Source organism: Erinaceus europaeus, chromosome 16, assembly GCF_950295315.1.
Source record: "Erinaceus europaeus chromosome 16, mEriEur2.1, whole genome shotgun sequence".
Taxonomy (NCBI): Eukaryota; Metazoa; Chordata; class Mammalia; order Eulipotyphla; family Erinaceidae; genus Erinaceus; species Erinaceus europaeus.
Genome location: NC_080177.1, coordinates 52,583,727 through 52,602,205, shown reverse-complemented (window position 1 = coordinate 52,602,205; position 18,479 = coordinate 52,583,727). Strand labels below are relative to the sequence as shown.

Below are 18,479 nucleotides of genomic sequence, written 5' to 3'. Positions count from 1 at the left end.
AGTGGTAAGATTTGGTCTGTTTAGTTTTTATTGGTAAAGACAGTATTAAAAAAAAATTAAAAACCTAGCTTTGTTTCAAGGTCATCATAGTTTCTGAATAGGTTTCATTGATAGTCTTTATCTTCACAAATTTGCATATATTCAAATGTAATCTTGTACATCTTTTTATATTAACTTATCAGTATACACATATATACCCAGACAATTTTATGTAAAAAATCTAAAAACCTGGTACTTCACCAGTTGCTCTATGTGATTATTCAGCTCAGATATTTAGAACATTTATTCTCACTTTTAAAACTTTAAAAACTGTCAAATCTCGATCTCTTAGCTGCAACGTGAAAGGTGACGTTTGACTCACATCTCTTTACTTTTTTAATTTTTTTATTATTAGTAAGCAAATGTTTTGATTATTTTAAAGTTTTGCCTGATAAATAAGTATTTAGGATGTGTTATATTGGCAAAAAGCAATTTATTCTAATTTATTTGTAGAAGATAAAATCACTTGGTGTTTTAACACTAACATCAACAGAAATTGCATTGGCTTCTGCATGATTTTTATTTTCAACACAACTTGTTATTACAAGAGGAGTAAGAAAACTTTTCCTTTTCCCCCACTATATTAGTTGATTAATTAGTTGAATTATTCAAAACAACAGCTAGTTTAAAATGTTAGCATTTTGTAGCAGAGTTAGCCTACATATGTTGGTTTGCTTCACTCTCTCCATAAAATTATTTTGTAGTCACGTCACTATAGCAGCCCCACTGAAATTGTTATGTGTGATCATATTCCTTATCTCATGGGTGTGTTTTGAGTCTTAATTTTTCTTTGTTTTGACTTTTTTGAAACTGAAATGTTATTTGAAATTTTTTGATTATTAAAAAATCATTTTAGAGCAAATAAAAAGGTAAATGTTTAGAAACAGACTATCATCCAATATTTTTTTTTTCCTTTCTTGATGCTTCTTTATCTAATTCCTCAGTATTTCCTGAGCAAATGTTCTGTAGACTTGGGTCTTATGAAGTCTTCGTGTTTGCCACTCAAAAGAAAACAATAGCTTATCAACTCCAAAGCCCAACACCTTTTATTAATTGAGATCTTGTACTGTAATGTAAGTGTCTGAGTTTTTGAGACCCTAAGGTTTTCACCCAACTGGAAGACAATGATGCCAGTGAGCTTCTGTCCAGAGTTAATCAGCTGGAGAATTTGTAAACTGCACATGTGTCAAAGTTGAAAATGTTAGCACTCTAATAGAAGCTTGAAAAGGTTAGATCTGATAAAAGCCGTCAGCAGTTAAAGAAAGTGATTTATGGGAATGTAATGACACAAAATGCCTCATTTATCACTCATATATAGATAGGTTAAGGTTCCTGTGTCATACTTTTAAAAACTTGACCACATCGAATTGTCAAAATAAGTTACTTAATTGTCCTTTGTCCTTTTCATTTTAAATCTATTTTATTTGACTTTGGTAATTTTATCCATGATCACTTTACTTTGATTTACTTCATATGGTTCCATTTAAAATCATATTTGAAGTTTTCAGAAAATGTATATTACTGATCTTTTAAAATTTTTATTAGCTAGAGTTGTAAGGAAAGACTAAGCCAACTTATATAAGTTAAATTTTCATTTAACACAAGAACCCTGAAGATATGTTGATATTTCATTTTCTCTTTTTTTATTTTATTTTATTTTTTTATTATCTTTATTTATTGGACAGAGATAGCCAGAGATGGAGAGAGGTGGGGGATATAGCAAGGGAGAGAGACAAAGAGACATCTGCAGACCTGCTTCACCACTTGTGAAGCTCTCCCCCTGCAGGTGGGGACCAGGAGAGCTCGAACCTGGGTCCTTCAGCACTGTAATATGTGCACTTAACCAGGTGCGCCACCACCTGGCCCCAATTTCATTTTCTCTTTTATGGCACTTTTTATTTATCAGCATCTTGCAACCCTCTAAATTTTCTTCCTTAGAAAGTACAACATGAAATTTTAAAAGAACCATCAATTGGTTTATAATCCTAGTGACTCTACTTAATATTTAAGCTCTACACAAATTAAATTTAATGAGAACTGCCTGTCTGACTAAATAAAAACAAAAAGCAAGACAAGCATGACTGCATTTCTTTCCAAGATTGATTTAAAATAATTCCAATTATGTTTTTATGCCTTCTATGAAAGGTATTCTCAAACTTGGAATGCTACATGGTATATATATAATTTATTTATTTTGGTTAGAGACAGAAATTGAGAGGGAAGAAAGTGATACAGAAGGAGAGAGACAGAAAGATACTTGTAACCCTGTATATAACTTGTAATTCCCCTTTTTCAGATGAGGACCAGGGGCTTGAATCCCTGTCCTTGTGCATGGCAATGTGTGTGCTCAAACAGGTATGCCACCACCCCCAGCCCCTCTAAATGGTTATTTATTCATTTGATATCAGTTAGGTTACATATAAATATCTAGAAATGTTAAGTAAAACCTGTTTTTACAAACTTCACAACAACTGTCACATAATGTTTTAAAACACCAGTTGTGTGAATTATGATTACTATCAAGACCCATTAGTATGAAGAGTAGAACTATTATTTAAGGAAGTCTTTAGAAATTTCTCAGGTAAATCAATAGGCAGAACTGTCTCAAGACTTCCCCACGTGTCCCTCTATTGCCAAAAAATATATTTGAAAATTTTGACAGGTTTCAGTTTAGCAGGCAAACACTGTACTTTCCACAAAAGGGCCAAGTTCAGTTGCAAAAGATATCAGAACTTTTTTTTTTTTTTTACCCCCAACAAAACAGGGCCATGGAAATGAATAGGGAAGGGAGGAACTGTAGGAGGAAAGGAACACTTGAGAGAACAAATGCAGTTGACCTCATGTGGCACCTTGATTCTATCAAATATATTTTTGTTTTGGGTAAACTGAATTTTTTGTGATAGTTACTGAAAGTTGAACACTGATTGGAATAAATTGTCAGTACTAAGTAACTACTGTTGTGATAAGTATGACGGAAACATTGTTGCTATGTATGTAACTGTTAAATACAAAGGGCTGGTGGGTGGTCCACTTAGTAGAGCACAAGGACTCAGTTTCAAGACCCCACCCATACCCACAAGGGGGAACCTTTCATGAAAGCAGTATTACAGGTGTTTCTCTCTTAATTTTTTTCTATCTGTAGTCTAAATAAATAATTTAAAATATTTTTTAAAAAATCAGTCATTAGTGGGCCAGGAGGTGGCGAAATGGATAAAGCACTGGATTCTCAAGCATGAGATCCCGAGTTCAATCCCCAGCAGCACATGTACCAGAGTGATATCTGGTTCTTTCTCTCCTCCTATCTTTCTCGTTAATAAATAAATAAAATCTAAAAAAAATCAATAATTAAATATATATATATATGAATATGTAGGAGGGTAGATGTGTGTCATTCCTTTTAAAAATATTTTAGCAAAATAAATACATAAGTTTAAATAAGTCAAAATTTTAAAGAAGGATAAAGAATCTAGAATGGCTATTTTAATATGGGAGTTCTTTACTTTTTGATCTATTTAAAATTTTTGGATGTCTGGGGAAATTTTCAATTGGTACAACATCATGCTTGAGGTTGGTTCCCATCTCAATCCCTCGTGTTGCGTGTTCCAGGGTGATGTTCTGTTTCTTACTCTCTGTCTTATGTGAAACTCCCTCATGTATAAATAAAATAATTTTTTAATGTTTGCAATAAAAATTAAGGGAGATTGTTAAATCAACATATTACTTTTAAAATAGCTTTACAGAGGCTTTATTTCCTTTCTGCCAGCCTTAATTTGAAAATCATAATATATAATTTATTTTTTTTATCTTCAGAGCTATATCCCCACAAAAGCATCTAGCTGGTTAACATCAAATCCAATTATAATATCTTAATCCAGTTGCAAACCTGATATCTTCTAATACAGAAGAGGGCCTAACAGATTGTAGACATTTATTCAAAACATGAGAGAAACCCATTAGCACAACTCTACATGCTCTGAAAAGTATATAGATTTTAAATGGCACTGAAAAAATGTTATTTAAAAAGAATATAATGGTATATTCTATATTCCTGGTAAATCTACAAATCTTGTAATTTAAATTTTTTATCAGTATTTACAAAGATATTTTTTGAATTGCAAACATAGCTTCCCAACTTAAGGAATGTTGAACTGAATGTATCTTTCCAGGTATAGTGTTCAGAAAAAGCAAACATAAAACTGTACATTTTAATGTAAGCCTTAATTCTTCCATTCTTATTTACTGATCAGTCTTAGATATGCATATATTTTTATCTTTAAACAATAATAATAAAAAACGAAGGTCTGAGAGTTCTTAAAATGTACCTTAATTTGGAGATAACATTGTCTTAATATGATTTTACCATTTGTATTATACATGTTAACAAACAGTTAACCAAGTCTATTATATATTTTTATTTTTGTAGATTATTTACATATGTTAAAGTAACACAGGAAGACCATTTTCGATTTAACCTTCTAGAGATTAATCATTTTATTTGAAGGAGTTTTGTTATTTTTTATAAATCCATTCTTAGAAAAAAATTCGTATCATATGTGTTTATATGATCAAGAGGAGTCAAAATTATCTCAATCTATGAATCTTAATAGGTTGCTCTTGTAACAACTCTGAAGAAATGTATAAAATGCCTTAATTATAGGGCAAGAAAAGAGAAAGCACAGTCTTTTAGCATATGATCTTTCAATTGTTCACCAAAGGATAAAGAAAGCATTCAAGCGTGGTTTCAAGAACTGTCAGCAAAAGGAAAATGAAGCATACTTTGTAGAGCCTTAAAGACCTTTCTGGGAAATAGATTTAATTAAAAAGTAAAATAGACTTTTCATTTTAAAGAATTCTTTAAAATGTTATAAATTTCATAATGTTAATATACTAATAGGAGTATTATCTTATTAGAGTCTCAGGCAAGAAAAAGTGATCCATGAAGAAGCTATTATATTTTTAATTCTCACAATGATGGATCCTATAAATATTTTTCTTTAGGACTGACTTAAGAGTGAGAATTATAATTCACTGAAGTACGTAATACTTTTCAAAGGTTTTCTCTGTCAGGTTCATATATGCTGATTCAATCTCAGCTGCAAATTAGGAACATCTGGTAGTCTTTCTACTCCTCACATAACCCCCTTTATTCAAATTAAAGTTAAAAATGAACAGAGAAGTTGATATTTGTACTGTTTATCTTAATTAGCATGCTTACATATATACACATAATATCAGTATAACAACATTAATCTTCTGTAATCAAGTGTAAGAATTTCAGAGACTTTGTTCCTTTAACTTTCATATTTAAAGTTCACTCATTTTCCATTGATTGCAGTAAAAAAATCTAATTAACTTTATTAAATTAGAGATTAACCTCACTATGTGATAAGTAGCTGTTTATAAATAACTTTGTCCTCATCTTTCATTGACCTTAACATCAGCCCTTTTTTGCCTCAGTCAGAATTTTAGAGCAAGTCTGCTCTTAGTGCACGCGCGCGCGCACACACACACACATGCACATAGCCCCCCCCCATATTAACCAGCTACTTAAAAAAAATTTTACTTATAAAATGGAAATATTGGCAAGACCATAGGATAGGAAGGGTACAGTTCCACACAGTTCCCACCACCAGAATTCCCTCTCCCATCCACTTAAGCACCATGTATATTCAATGTTTAAAACATCTTCATTTCAGGACACTATTCAAAGACTACAGGAGTTGTGTTTCTCAAGTAATTACTCTTTCACTGAGGACCTGTTTCCCAACCACTGTTATTTTCTCAAGTAGCCGATGACCTATTCAGCATTCTAAATTTTAAAGGTTGATTTGTTCATATCTTCCAAGACCTTACTGAAATCTGCAGTGCCTAAACTTCTGTGTAAGTGATGACATGGAAGTATAGATTTGTGGTGTGGGAACTGGTTTCCAGTTTAGTCCACACAGAGCATATAGTCATTAAAAGTTGTCTGCTAAGTGATCCCATTAACTTGTGTGTCTCAGTTTATTTGCTGTTCTACAAAAGGATACCACAAAATACTGTGTCCTTAAATAGTCATGGAATAGTCAATGGAGCAGTACTTGAAAATTTGTTGCGTTTTGACTTTTAAATAAAAGAATGCCTCTGTGGGATAATGAGTCTCTGATTTGTATGTGTGTTATATAATTCACAATATACACATGCATTCATCATGCTATTCTTTACAGTATGATGAATTATGTCAGTTTATTGCATAAGTCTGTGGTACCTCATCTCTTAATTAAAGCATTAATCACTAAAATTACCAAAGATAAAAAAGTTCTACTGTACTCTTAAAATTTAATGTTGATCTTTGCATAGTAATACACATATTAATTCTAATTGGTAGATGGTACTGAGACATTTTAAGTAATAGTTTCCTTGTTATGAGTCTATCATAGCTATGGTTTTCAATATACTTCTTAATGTATACTTACATTTTTAACCATTTTAGATCATTATTATTTGAGATTAATTTCCTAAATCACTAAAATCGCCAGATGTATATATGTGTGTATATACACAATATATATGATCAACTTTAAAATTTAAAAGATAGAATATACTGTTTCAGTACTTTTAAATTTTAAAGTGAATTATTGCATAGTGTCTATATATTATTTCTAATTGGTGCACAATAATGAGAATATTAAGAACTCATATTCCTAGCACCTGAATTTTAGATGTGGTCTTATATATTGGATTGTCAGAAAACAGTCATGATGCATTTCTGCATTAAAAAAAAATAGAAAAAAATCACTTTTCCAACAACTCAATATGTTTGTCACACCCTAACAACTATGTTATTTAATATTGATAGTATTTTATTTGAGTTAGATATACTTAGTGTTAATTTCCTAGCACCTAATATTAGTCCATTTATAAGTTATAAGATCTCCATAGTTTCAAAAAATGTTTTTTTATTGTTATCTTTTATCTTTGGCCCATATTCCCAAGGGGATAAAGAATAGGGAACTTTCCAATGGAGGGGGTGGGATATGAAACTTTGGTGATGGGAATTGTAAACCGCCCCCATCCCACAATCTTGTCGATCATTATTTAAAAATAAATGTGATCTTTTGAGATCTTTAGATATTTTGGAGGAAGGGCTCCACCTGACCAGATTTTAGTGAAAATGGCTGTGTTGAGCCTCCTTCTTCACAAGTCCACTTAACTATTCTTGGAGAAAACAATTGTTTCCTCATTTACCCCTTAACTACTGCTACAGTTTTTACCATGACCTTCAGTCTAAGCCTTGCTATATGATTTTGGCTTATCTGAGAAGATCACAACCTAAGCTCATGACTTCTTTGAAGCATCCTATTTCCTCTCTGTTTTTGCTCGTGCCCTCCCCTTTTATCAGAAGAAGGTGGTTCCTTAGTACATTTCTTCCTTTGCTCAGTTTCCCCTCTTGACCAGGATAACAAAGATTACCTGTGCTTGCTTCCGGGTTTATAGCCAGGAGATAACTTGTTTCTTCTCTTTGTTGCCCAGTATGTTGATATTTATTCTTACTGGTGTTCTCTACTCTCCACCTGTTTAATGCTGAAGAACTGAATGTTCTTCCAGGCTTTGTTTCCAAGCTATGAGATGCTAATTGCACATTAGAATTGGTTATGCTCTCAGAAGGATAAAGAACAGGAAACCTTCCAGTGGAAGGGATGGGGCACAGAACTCTGGTGGCAGGAATTGTATGAAATTGTACCCCTCTTATCCTATGGTCTTGTTGATAATTATTAATTTTAAAAAAATGGTTGTGCTACTGAAAACTGCTCACCTTCAAAACATTCTGGAATTCCCAATTGAAAAGTTAAACCATTTGAAGCCTACTTACTTGAACATCCAGAATCTGGGATGCTGATAGCTCTGAGAACTAGCCTGCCATACTCATACCCTCCTGTCTTTATCTCCTTTCACCTGCCTGCCCCCCCTCCACACACACAACTTCTATCAGAGCCCTCTTCCAAGAACATGATCTGAGATGACACGTTCCCTCTATGTTCTGCATATCTCCACCACACTTGTCTTTCTTCTGTGACCTGGAAGCCTGATTTATAGGAGCCATGTTAGCAGACTCCTTTTCCTTCTCATTGTGTTCAATTGGTGGGACATTCTGGCAGGATATCTGAGCATAAGGTAGTACTAATTATGTATTTGTTCCTCCTGCTGCTTTCCTTTTTGAGTTCTCTCTGACACACTGCTTACATCTGTAAGCCACTGCTGTCAGGAAATACTCTCTACTCAGTTACTCTTTCAGGTTGGGGCATACACTCCCGTTGATCTTCCAATCAAGCCCTGCTGTTGGTAGACCAGAAGTATGATATATCCTTAGACTCCTTAGGGAGTCTTACCCACTACCTGCCAAGAAAATATAGGCCCCTTTACCTGAAAGGTCTTCCTAACTGCTACCACTCCAACCTTATGCTCAGATATGAATCTCCTAATTCCAGACAGACAGGCATGCCTTATACTGTCCTATCCTATGCTTTTATGTCTGCATGTTGAAGTGCTTAAACTGTCCCTGATTTTGTTCATTATATGACTTGTTCATCTTCTACAATATTCAAATGAAGTGGTTTGTCCAGAGTCTACAATGAAACCAACAGATATTGCCTTTGAGGCCAAATTACTATGTTAGGAGCATTTGGAAAATACTACAGTGGACTGTGCTACCAACATGTGAAAATGAGAAGACACTAGACCAGAAGGTTTAATTTTTGTGTGCTGCTGCTGCCCTGACATATGACTACATGAAATGCCTCTAGAATTATGACACTTCTGTGGACATCTTCTCCTAATTCTATTTTCTCCAAGTGTCTTTCTGGCTCTACCCCCTCTCAGTCTAGCCTGGTTCAGTTAGTTAGAATATAACCATTTATTATCCATAATAAAGTCTGTCTAGCACTATTAGACAGATTGAAGTTCAGACCACTTCTAAGCTTCCTGGAGGTCAGTTGACAATTGTTCCATCTGTCTCTTGTCTCCAGGAACAAAGGTCATTTTATCTAAATAGAATATTATGCCTATAGAAAACAGCCTGCACCTACTTTGTTTAGGAAGAATGGGAGGGCTTAAGAGACACTTTGTCCTAAATTGTCCACACAGTCATACTTTATTAGTATTAGTAAAAATGATAATATATTCAATAGTTTGAGGTTTCTTTCTTGGCCCAAATCATCTTAATAATCTAGTGGTTGGTATTCAGGCCTCATCCTCACTTGACCTGCCAGTGATTATTATCAACTTGGCTGATTGATGCCTCCTTGAAAGTACTATACCTCTTGTGTTTCTCCAAACTTTAGTCTCCAGTCCTCTATCTCCACCTAAATCTTCCTTAGCAAATGTTTCTCTTAATGTTGGAGTGTCACTGGCCCAGTGGATGATTCTATTGTCTACATTCTTTTCTTTTAACTTCAATATCACTTTATTGAGGGAATGCTGATTTATAGGATTGTTGATGTCACAGAGGTACATTTCCACATCTCCTCTAAACAAATGCCAGTGTATCTCGTCCTCCACCATAGGAACTTAGATCCTCAACTATCTCTAAGTGTTCCTCCCTTTCTCCTTGAGAGTCCCCACATCTGCTGCAACAGACTATAGTCCATTGAGGATTTACACTTTATTGTCCTTTGCTTTGTATGTATCTTTTCTTGGTGATTTGTTTAAATTTGAGCCCCTTGAATTTAAATGCTATTGATCTGCTAATACTTCCTATAATTATATATATATGTATATATACTGCACTCCAGATCCATATATCCAACAACCTACTCAGCACCTTTGCTTCTTTACTTGAGAGACATCTCAGGCTCAACACATGAGGTCTGAATTTCTGATGTCCCTAAAAATTTTCCCTATTCCAGTTAATGAAAGTTTCCATTGGCTTAGATGAAATACCTTTGGATCATTGTCTCTCTTTGTTGTTGCAAGGGCCTCTTGCATATATGATTTCACCAGTCCATATGACTTTTTCATTCAGATAGAAAGACAGAGTGCCACCATAATACTCCACATGTGCCAGGCTATATGTATCCTAACTGGTGAGTTATTTCTCTTGTACATAACTGACATAATTTCCCCCTTTTCCTTCCAGGTCTCTTCCCCTGCAAGCCACTTATGACACCATTACTACCTCCAAATATCCCTCTCCTTCTTCTCTTCTCTCTTAAGGTGTTGATGGAGCTGGAGTTCAGAGCCTTCTTATCTTCTTCCTTCTATCACTTCTCCCCCACAAGGAATATAGATCAGGGTTGTTTTTGAGGTGCAGAAGGTGGGAGGTCTGGCTTCTATAATTGCTTCTCCACTGGACCTGAGCATAGCCTGTCTTTATCTTTCCCTAGTGAGATAGAGCTCTGGAGGGGTGAGATTCTAGGACACACTGGTGAGGTCCTCTGTCCAGGGAAGTCAGGATAGAATCATGGTAGCATCTGCAACTTGGTGTCTGAAAGGTGAAAAGACATACAGTAAGACAAAATGATTAATGAACAAGATTTTATTATTATTTTTTTTTAACCAGAGCACTGCTCATCTCTGGCTTATGGTGGTATGGGGGATTGAGCCTGGAACTTTATAGAGCCTCAGGCATGAGAGTCTGTTTGCATAACTATTGTGCTATCTAAGATACCCCTACTGGATTTTTTTTTTTTTTTTTTTTTTAGCCAGAGCACTGCTCAGCTCTGATGTATGGTGGTGCCAGAGATTGAACCTGGGACCTCTGAGCCCCAGACATGAAAAATCTTTACTGGATAGAGATGGTCAGAAATTGAGAGGGAAGGGGGAGATAGAGAGGAAGAGAGACAAAGAGATACCTACAGTGCTGCTTTACCACTTGCAAAGCTTTCCCCTGCAGGTAGAGACCAGGAGCTAGAACCTAGGTACTTGTGTATTATAATATGGGCACTCAACCAGCTGCACCACCACTGGCCCCCTACCGTCAGTTTCTGAGACCACAAAATTCCTAACTTGTTATATATGTGAAAAAAAAAAAAAAACTCTAGCCCATTTACATCTCTGCCCTTCACAAATTCATTGCAATTTAAGATTTAAAATTAAATTATAAGATTTCATCATCATTTGAGATGCACAAATCGTGTTATAGGATATCAGCATTGGAAAATAAAATTTGTCTACTCTGGCCTTGTTTGCTAGGGCTGCCATAGCAAGATGCCACAGACTGGGTAGCTTGGACAACAGGAATTTATTTTCTGAGTTCTGTATCTAGTAGTATGGGAGCAAAGTGTCACAGTGTTAGTTGAAGAGGAAAGGACCTTTTCCAGTCCTCTCTAACAGCTGTGTGGGTTTCTCCATCTTTATATCATTTTTCCTCTCTGTGGGTCTCTATCATCTTATATGGATGACAGTCACATTGGATTAGGCCCAGTTCATTGACTTCTTTGTAACCTAATTATCTTGGGTAAAAATCTGATCTCTCAGTAGGGTCACATTCTGATGAACAGGGGTAGTGGAGGACCTCAACATGTGGTATTTGGGACCATAACATTGGAAAACATTTCTTCATTATGCAAAAAGAATTTTTGCATAACTGTTTTGCTGTCTCCATCTTACCCTTCTTTAAGTTAAGCTAAGTAAAACTCTCTTGTGAACTCAGATGGAAAGAGGAGACAAAATTTAGTGTCCAACATTTATGTACTTTAACCCAAGTACCTACAAGAAATAACATGTGCGACTAGGAGTATGGATCAACCTGCCAATGCCCATGTCCAGCAGAGAAGCAATTATAGAAGCCAGACCTTCCACTTCTGCACCCCATAATGATCTTGGGTCCATACTTGCAGAGAGATAAGGAATAGGAAAGCTTCCAATGGAGGGGATGGGATGTGGAACTCTGGTGGTGGGAATTGTACCCCTCTTACCCTATGGTCTTGTCAATCATTATCAAGTCAATAAAAAATAATAATAACATGCATGTGAGAACAATTGACATTGTAGATTTGTTTGTTTGGTCTGCCCCCAAAGACCCAACTAGACAAGGCAAATTGGAACATACATCTAATAAGCATATTAAGCTATAAGCTAAACTTAGTTTCATCTAAAACAACGTCAAGACTTATATCAATAGGACCTTGCATTATGCTTATGTGAGACAATTCACATTTTCATGTTTTTGTTTTGATTTTTTTTTTACTGTTTTTCTCTTGCTTTCATGATCCTTCATATATAGGAAATTAAAAAAGTATAATTTTGGATTTTAATGGTCAGTAGAGAAGGTGAAAATAAAACAGAATCTTGATCACATTGAGTATGTGAACTTTTTCATACCAGCTTTATTTGCAGAACTACTTATTCACAACTTATCTTCACACCTCCATAGATTTCTGACGTCCCCTGTGCCTGAGTTAGAACCTCCTTCTGGAACTCATTGTTTTGCCTGTATTTCCAAATACAGACTAATTTTCTTTCAGAACTACAGCAGAGTGCCTGAGTTTACTCATTCATTTTTTCATTCACTTGGCACTTGTAATATGGTTGGTCTTACGTTAAAAATAAACACAGTTCCTAACTTCAGTGATCTCACAGTCTGGTAAGATTAACAAAAATGTAGACAAGGAATTTACTAAGTGTAGTTAGTAGAGATTAGCAGGTTATCCCCAAAATGGGGACAACCACTCAAGGCTGAGTTGGGTGGAAAAAGCTCATGGTTTGGGTGATTTAAAAAAAAAAACACTCAGAAATATAGAAATATAAAGCACTGGACTCTCAAACATCAAGTCCCAAATTCAGTCTCCAGCATCACCATGTGCCAAAGTGATGCTCTGCTTCTGTCTTTGTCTTTCTCACATTCTTGCTTTCATTAAAAATTAATCTAAAAGGGGGAATTCTGGGTGGTGGCCTGTCTGGTTGAGAGCACATGTTACAGTGTGCAAGGACCTGGGTTCAGGGGGTTCAGGGTTGCAGGGGAGGGGGAGCTTTTCAAGTGGTGAAGCAGTGCTGCCGGTGTCTCTCTTTCTCTCTGTCATTCCCTTTCTACTTGATTTCTGACTGTCTCTGTCCAATAAGTAAAGATAATAAAAAAGAATTAAAGGCACAATTACACTAAAGCAAAGGACTTTGGGAAGGGAGAGCACAAAGTAAAACATGGACTGAACATGGTATATTGCACCAAAGCAAAGGGACTCTCAGGAGGGAGGTAGAGAGTAGATAGGAAGATAACTATGAGCCTATTATATAATGAAATTGTATGCATGTGTCAGTGATTTTACTGTAAAGCATTAACCCCATCAATAGGAAGAAAGAAATAAAGAAAGCGAGAGAGAAAGAGGGGGAGAGGGAGGGAGGGAGGAAGGAAGGAAGGAAGAAAGGAAGGAAGGAAGGAAGGGCAAAAAAAAAAAAACTGCACACAGGATTATATCTTGCAAAGCATCAGAAGTGTTAAAATGCAGTGTACATTCAAGGAAATAGAATAATTAAAACTGGGGATAGAGAAGCTGTGTCACTAAAGGAATTTGTAGAAAATAGATGGGAATTGGCCAATTTTTGAAATACTTTGATCAGAAATAAATAGCTAAATTAGGTTTATGCCTTGCCATGTGTGAGGCCCAGATTTGAACTCCAGCATCACACAGGATATGGGAAACTGTGGTGAAGATTACCTGTTGACTGTATCCCCAAAGTAGCTGAACACCTGTAGGATTATTTCTTTTGTACTGCCTTTTTATAAGGCAGTAATCAGACAGAATGAATAGGTGAGTGTGTTCTTACGGTTTTCTTCAGACTATGTGTATGACCAAATTATGATTAATGGATGTTTTTAAAATTTTTAGTTCTCGGGCGGAGGGTAGATAGCATAATGCTTATGCAAACAGCCTCTTATGCCTGAGGCTCCAAAGTCCCAGGTTCAATCCTCCGCACCACCATAAGCCAGAGCTGAACAGTGCTCTGGTTAAAAAAAAATGAAAACAAAAATTTTTAGTTCTTTTTTATTTATTTATTTTAAATTTATAAAATGGAAATATTGACAAGACAAGAGGGGTACATTTCCACACAATGTGCACCCCCAGAGCTCCATATCCAATCCCCTCCCTTTATAACTTCCCTATCCTTTATCCCTCTGGGAATATGGACCCAGGACCATTTTTTTTAGTTATTTTTATAAGAGTGACAGAGAGGTCCAGTACACCTTTTAGCTCTGGCATGTGGTATCACCAGGAAGTCAGCCTGGGATCTCTAGGCCCTCAGACATGCAAGTCCTGGGCTTTAATGTTGTGTTGTCTCCCTGTCTCTTGATAAATGCATTTTAATGGAAGCCCAAACAGCACGGACGTATAATTTAAATATCACAGGTTTGCATATGTGCGTTATAATAAAACTAAAGGAGAAAATGTTCAGTTGACCCAGCATTTGTAAAATTAGTAATCACTTTCACCACTGAACTATTTCACTCAGTTAAATACTTCATTTGTTATCAGCCCTGGGACAGGGCTCTATAGGAGAAAAGTAGATTTATCATTATTACTCTCTCGTAAGCACCGAACTTCTGAAGACAAGATGCTGGCCTGAATCCATTTATTGTTTCTTCTTTTAAATTTATTCAATGATTTGTTCACCATTTCATATGCATAATTGGATTATGCATTTCAGTCTGCATAATCCAATTCTGACCATTACTTTCTAAAAATATGAGTGGCTCACTGGAGAGAACCCTAAACACTTGTGAGTCTGTCAACTATCATTTAGCTGGCTTTCTTCTCTATATTGTTATCTGTTATAGATGCAGATTATATTTAATTATGGATAATTTTATGAATGCACTGTTACATACTCTTGGTGAATATGTGTTAATAGAATGGAGCTATATCAGTTTTTAAATTTACTTACCTATTTATTAAAAAGTAATACTTATTTTTGAACCCTAAGAATAGACTGTATCCAGAGATTCTATTCATAACTGTACTGTGGTTAGGCAGTTGAATTTGTTTGTTTTTCTTTTTTTTCCTTAATTAAGGAGAGAGAATCAGAGCATCTTTATGGTTCATTCAATACTAGGGATCAAACTAAAGACCTCATACTTTCGAGTCTGAATACTGAATCCACAGTTCTACTTTCCAAGCCTCAACACGAATTCTTAACTAGACCTTTTTTAAAGTTATTACTGAATGTTCCTCTTAAATCTCTGGGATAAACGAATCCCTGGTATTCCTTATACTTGCTACTATGCAGAGCACTAAAGATTACTCTCTCTGTGTGAGTAATTCTTTTTTCTGAATAAAAGACATCATGTATTTATGTTGCTAGAGAAAATTAATTTCCATATTGGAGATTTAGAAAAGTCACAATCATATTAGAAACTTACTTTTTGTTTTAGCTTTACAATACTGCTTTCTCTAGCACAGTTGAAATTATTTCATGGATGATTTCCCACCTACCCGACATCACTCCACTGAATAGAAAGGACTGAGTTTGCAGTCCCAAAGATTGACTTTACTCAACACTGTCTCTGGGCCAGTGCAGATAATGGTTTTATAAGCAAAATGCTGTCACAGTTAGGGTTGATATCGAGGGCTGTTGTTAAGACACAGTGTTGAAGAACAATTTAGAGATGTTTGCTTGCATTGGGGGGAGGAGCCTAGGAGTCTGAATAAGGGAAAACAGTGGGAGACTTCCTAAAGTTCAAGTGTAAAATGGAGAAGGAAGAGGTGTAATGGAGATAGAAATCATAAAGTACATATTACTGTTAGGTGCACGTGTTTTTTCCTACTGTTCTCTGATAAAGTTGACATCGGAAGTCTGTGTTATAGTAGGGGTAATTAAATTCAGAATACTGAGCAGCAGTTAAACCTTTTGCCCTTCTGTATTTACCCTGATGTATTTATACTAGACTTGAACTAAAAGCCTTCTGATATCTGTCCTTTAGCCTTTCCTCTAATACTTCATCTATATTAAATAAAAGCAAAAAAGAAAATAGCTGTTCTGCATGCATGCCATATGTATATGATTATTATATGTATGTATTCATGCATATATATATGCACATGTACATGAGTGAAGGAAACCAAGGCTAGTAAAAGTTGGTAGCATTTTTCAACCAGAAATATTTACAGCAAATGTTTTTTTTTAAATTCATTTTTATTTAAGAAAGGATAAATTAACAAATCCATAGGGTAGGAGGGGTACAACTCCACACAATTCCCACCACCCAATCTCCATATCCCACCCCCTCCTCTGATAGCTTTGCCATTCTCTATCCCTCTGGGAGCATGGACCCAGGGTCGTTTTGGGTTGCAGAAGGTGGAAGGTCTGGCTTCTGTAATTGCTTCCCCGCTGAACATGGGCGTTGACTGGTCAGTCCATACTCCCAGTCTGCCTCTCTCTTTCCCTAGTAGGGTGGGTCTCTGGGGAAGCGAGCTCCAGGATACATTGGTGGGGTCTTCAATCCAGGGAAGCCTGGCTGGCATCCTGATGGCATCTGGAACCTGGTGACTGAAAAGAGAGTTAACATACAAAGCCAAACAAATTGTTGAGCAATCATGGACCCAAAGCTTGGAATAGTGGAGAGAAAGTGTTGGGGGGGTACTCACTGCAAACTCTAGTGTACTTCTGCTTTCAGGTATATATTTTGCAGTAGTTTATGGATCCATGTGAACATATGCTCTCTCTCACAGAACCTGGCCTAAATCTAGGTTTTGGGACTTTGTTAGAAAGTGAACCACCTGGGATGGAATTAGAGAATACTATGAAAGGAAAGGTCTCACCTGAGTAATGAAGCTGAAGGGTTTTCATTTCACACATGAAGTCTTACAGCAAATGTTTTTAAATAACAAAATATTTTCAAATTGATGGTCATTTTTTTTTTTTTTTTTAGCAATTAGTGCATTAAAAAAAAAAATTGAACCAGGAGTCCGGTGGTAGCGCAGTGGGTTAAGCGCACGTGGGGCAAAGCGCAAGGACCGGCAAGGATCCCGGTTCGAGCCCCTGGCTCCCCACTTGCAGTAGAGTCACTTCACAGGTGGTGAAGCAGGTCTGCAGATGTCTCTCTTTCTCTCCCTGTGTCTGTCCTCTCTCCATTTCTCTCTGTCCTATCTAATGACGACATCAATAACAACAACAACAACAATGAAAAACAAGGACAACAAAAGGGAAAATAAATATTTAAAAAATTGAACCAGTGTGTGTTTCCTCACCCTAAAGAATGAGTGTTATGTTTGGGAAAATATATCATCTCTCTAAATAAAAAGTTGATAGTTCCCATAACACTTGTAACAAACATTTCTGGATGAGAAAATAGTTTACCTTGCATTTCATACCTGGATCAATTTACTTTCAAAGCACATTTATGCAGTTACAAATATCCACATAAGTGAGAGGGAGAATGAGAGAAGTGATCCTTACATAGACTTATTTGACCCAAGATTTACTACACTTTTTTTTTTTTTTTTTGCCTCCAGGTTTATTGCTGGGGCTTGGTGCCTGCACTATGAATCCACTGCTCTGCTCCTGGAGGCTTTTCCCCCCCCTTTTGTTGCCCTGGTCCAGGTTATTGTTGTTGTTATTATTGTTGTTGTTATTGCTGTCATTGTTGGATAGGACAGAGAAATCGAGAGAGGAGGGGAAGACAGAGGGGGAGAGAAAGACACCTGCAGACCTGCTTCACCACCAGTGAAGCAATCCCCCTGCAGGTGGGAAGCCGGGGGCTCGAACCAGGATCCTTCCACTGTGCTTTGCATACTGCACTGCCACCCGGCCCCCTACTCCACTCTTTTTTATGGAAAAACTTTACTCAAAGTTCTGTTTTATCTTCTCACTTCCATTCATAAAATGAATTGTCTTTAAATAATTGGAAAAACTTTATGAGACCAGTTACTAGAATAAAGCAAGAGTGAAAATAAATCACACACAGAGGAGCCTTCTAATGTTAGCCTTTGTGGATCTGACTTGGGTTTAGAAGTAAGTAAAATGAGACCCAATGAGTTCAGTTTAGTGTAGAATTCTGTAATCTGTGGCACATAAGCATTTTATAAAAAATGAATGAATGAAGTTAACATTAACATTTATAGTAAGGATCGTTTTAACTTCACAAATACTCAGTACTATGTAACTGCTGCCTGTCACTTTGATACAGAACTCTTTCAATGCTCAAACCTTTAGTAGTATCAGTACTTTAAGTAGTAGCAGCTAATAATAGTATTAGATCCCACCTCTAGCTCCATGCTGAACCAGCACAGGACCTTGGGATATTTCATACATAGTTTAGTTCCCTTGCATTGCAATCAGCTTATGATGGGAAGGAAGGAAGGAAGGAAGGAAGGAAGGAAGGAAGGAAGGAAGGAAGGAAGGGAGGAAGGAAGGAAGGAAGGAAGGGGAAAAAGGAGGGAGGAGGAGAGAGGAATAGCCTAGAAATTATTTACATCATTAGTTATAACCCAAGAAGCAATGTGGATGGGTAGAAAGGCCTCAGGTTTGGA

General features: G+C 36.2%; 1 protein-coding gene across 6 annotated transcripts in view; it reads left to right on the top strand.

Annotated features, from left to right (window-relative positions):
• Positions 1-18,479, top strand: part of CDIN1 (CDAN1 interacting nuclease 1) — a 301,784-nt gene that overhangs the window by 179,362 nt on the left and 103,943 nt on the right. Inside the window, exon 11 of one of the 6 annotated variants that reach the window (XM_060175166.1) lies at positions 10,231-11,963. The exons of 4 other annotated variants lie outside the window; for them this stretch is intronic. In XM_060175166.1, coding sequence (XP_060031149.1) covers positions 10,231-10,237 — 7 coding nt within the window. In that variant the 3' untranslated portion in view covers positions 10,238-11,963. Of the gene's footprint in view, positions 1-10,153; positions 11,964-18,479 lie in introns of those variants that run through there. One more of the 6 variants, XM_060175163.1, reaches the window with a different exon arrangement.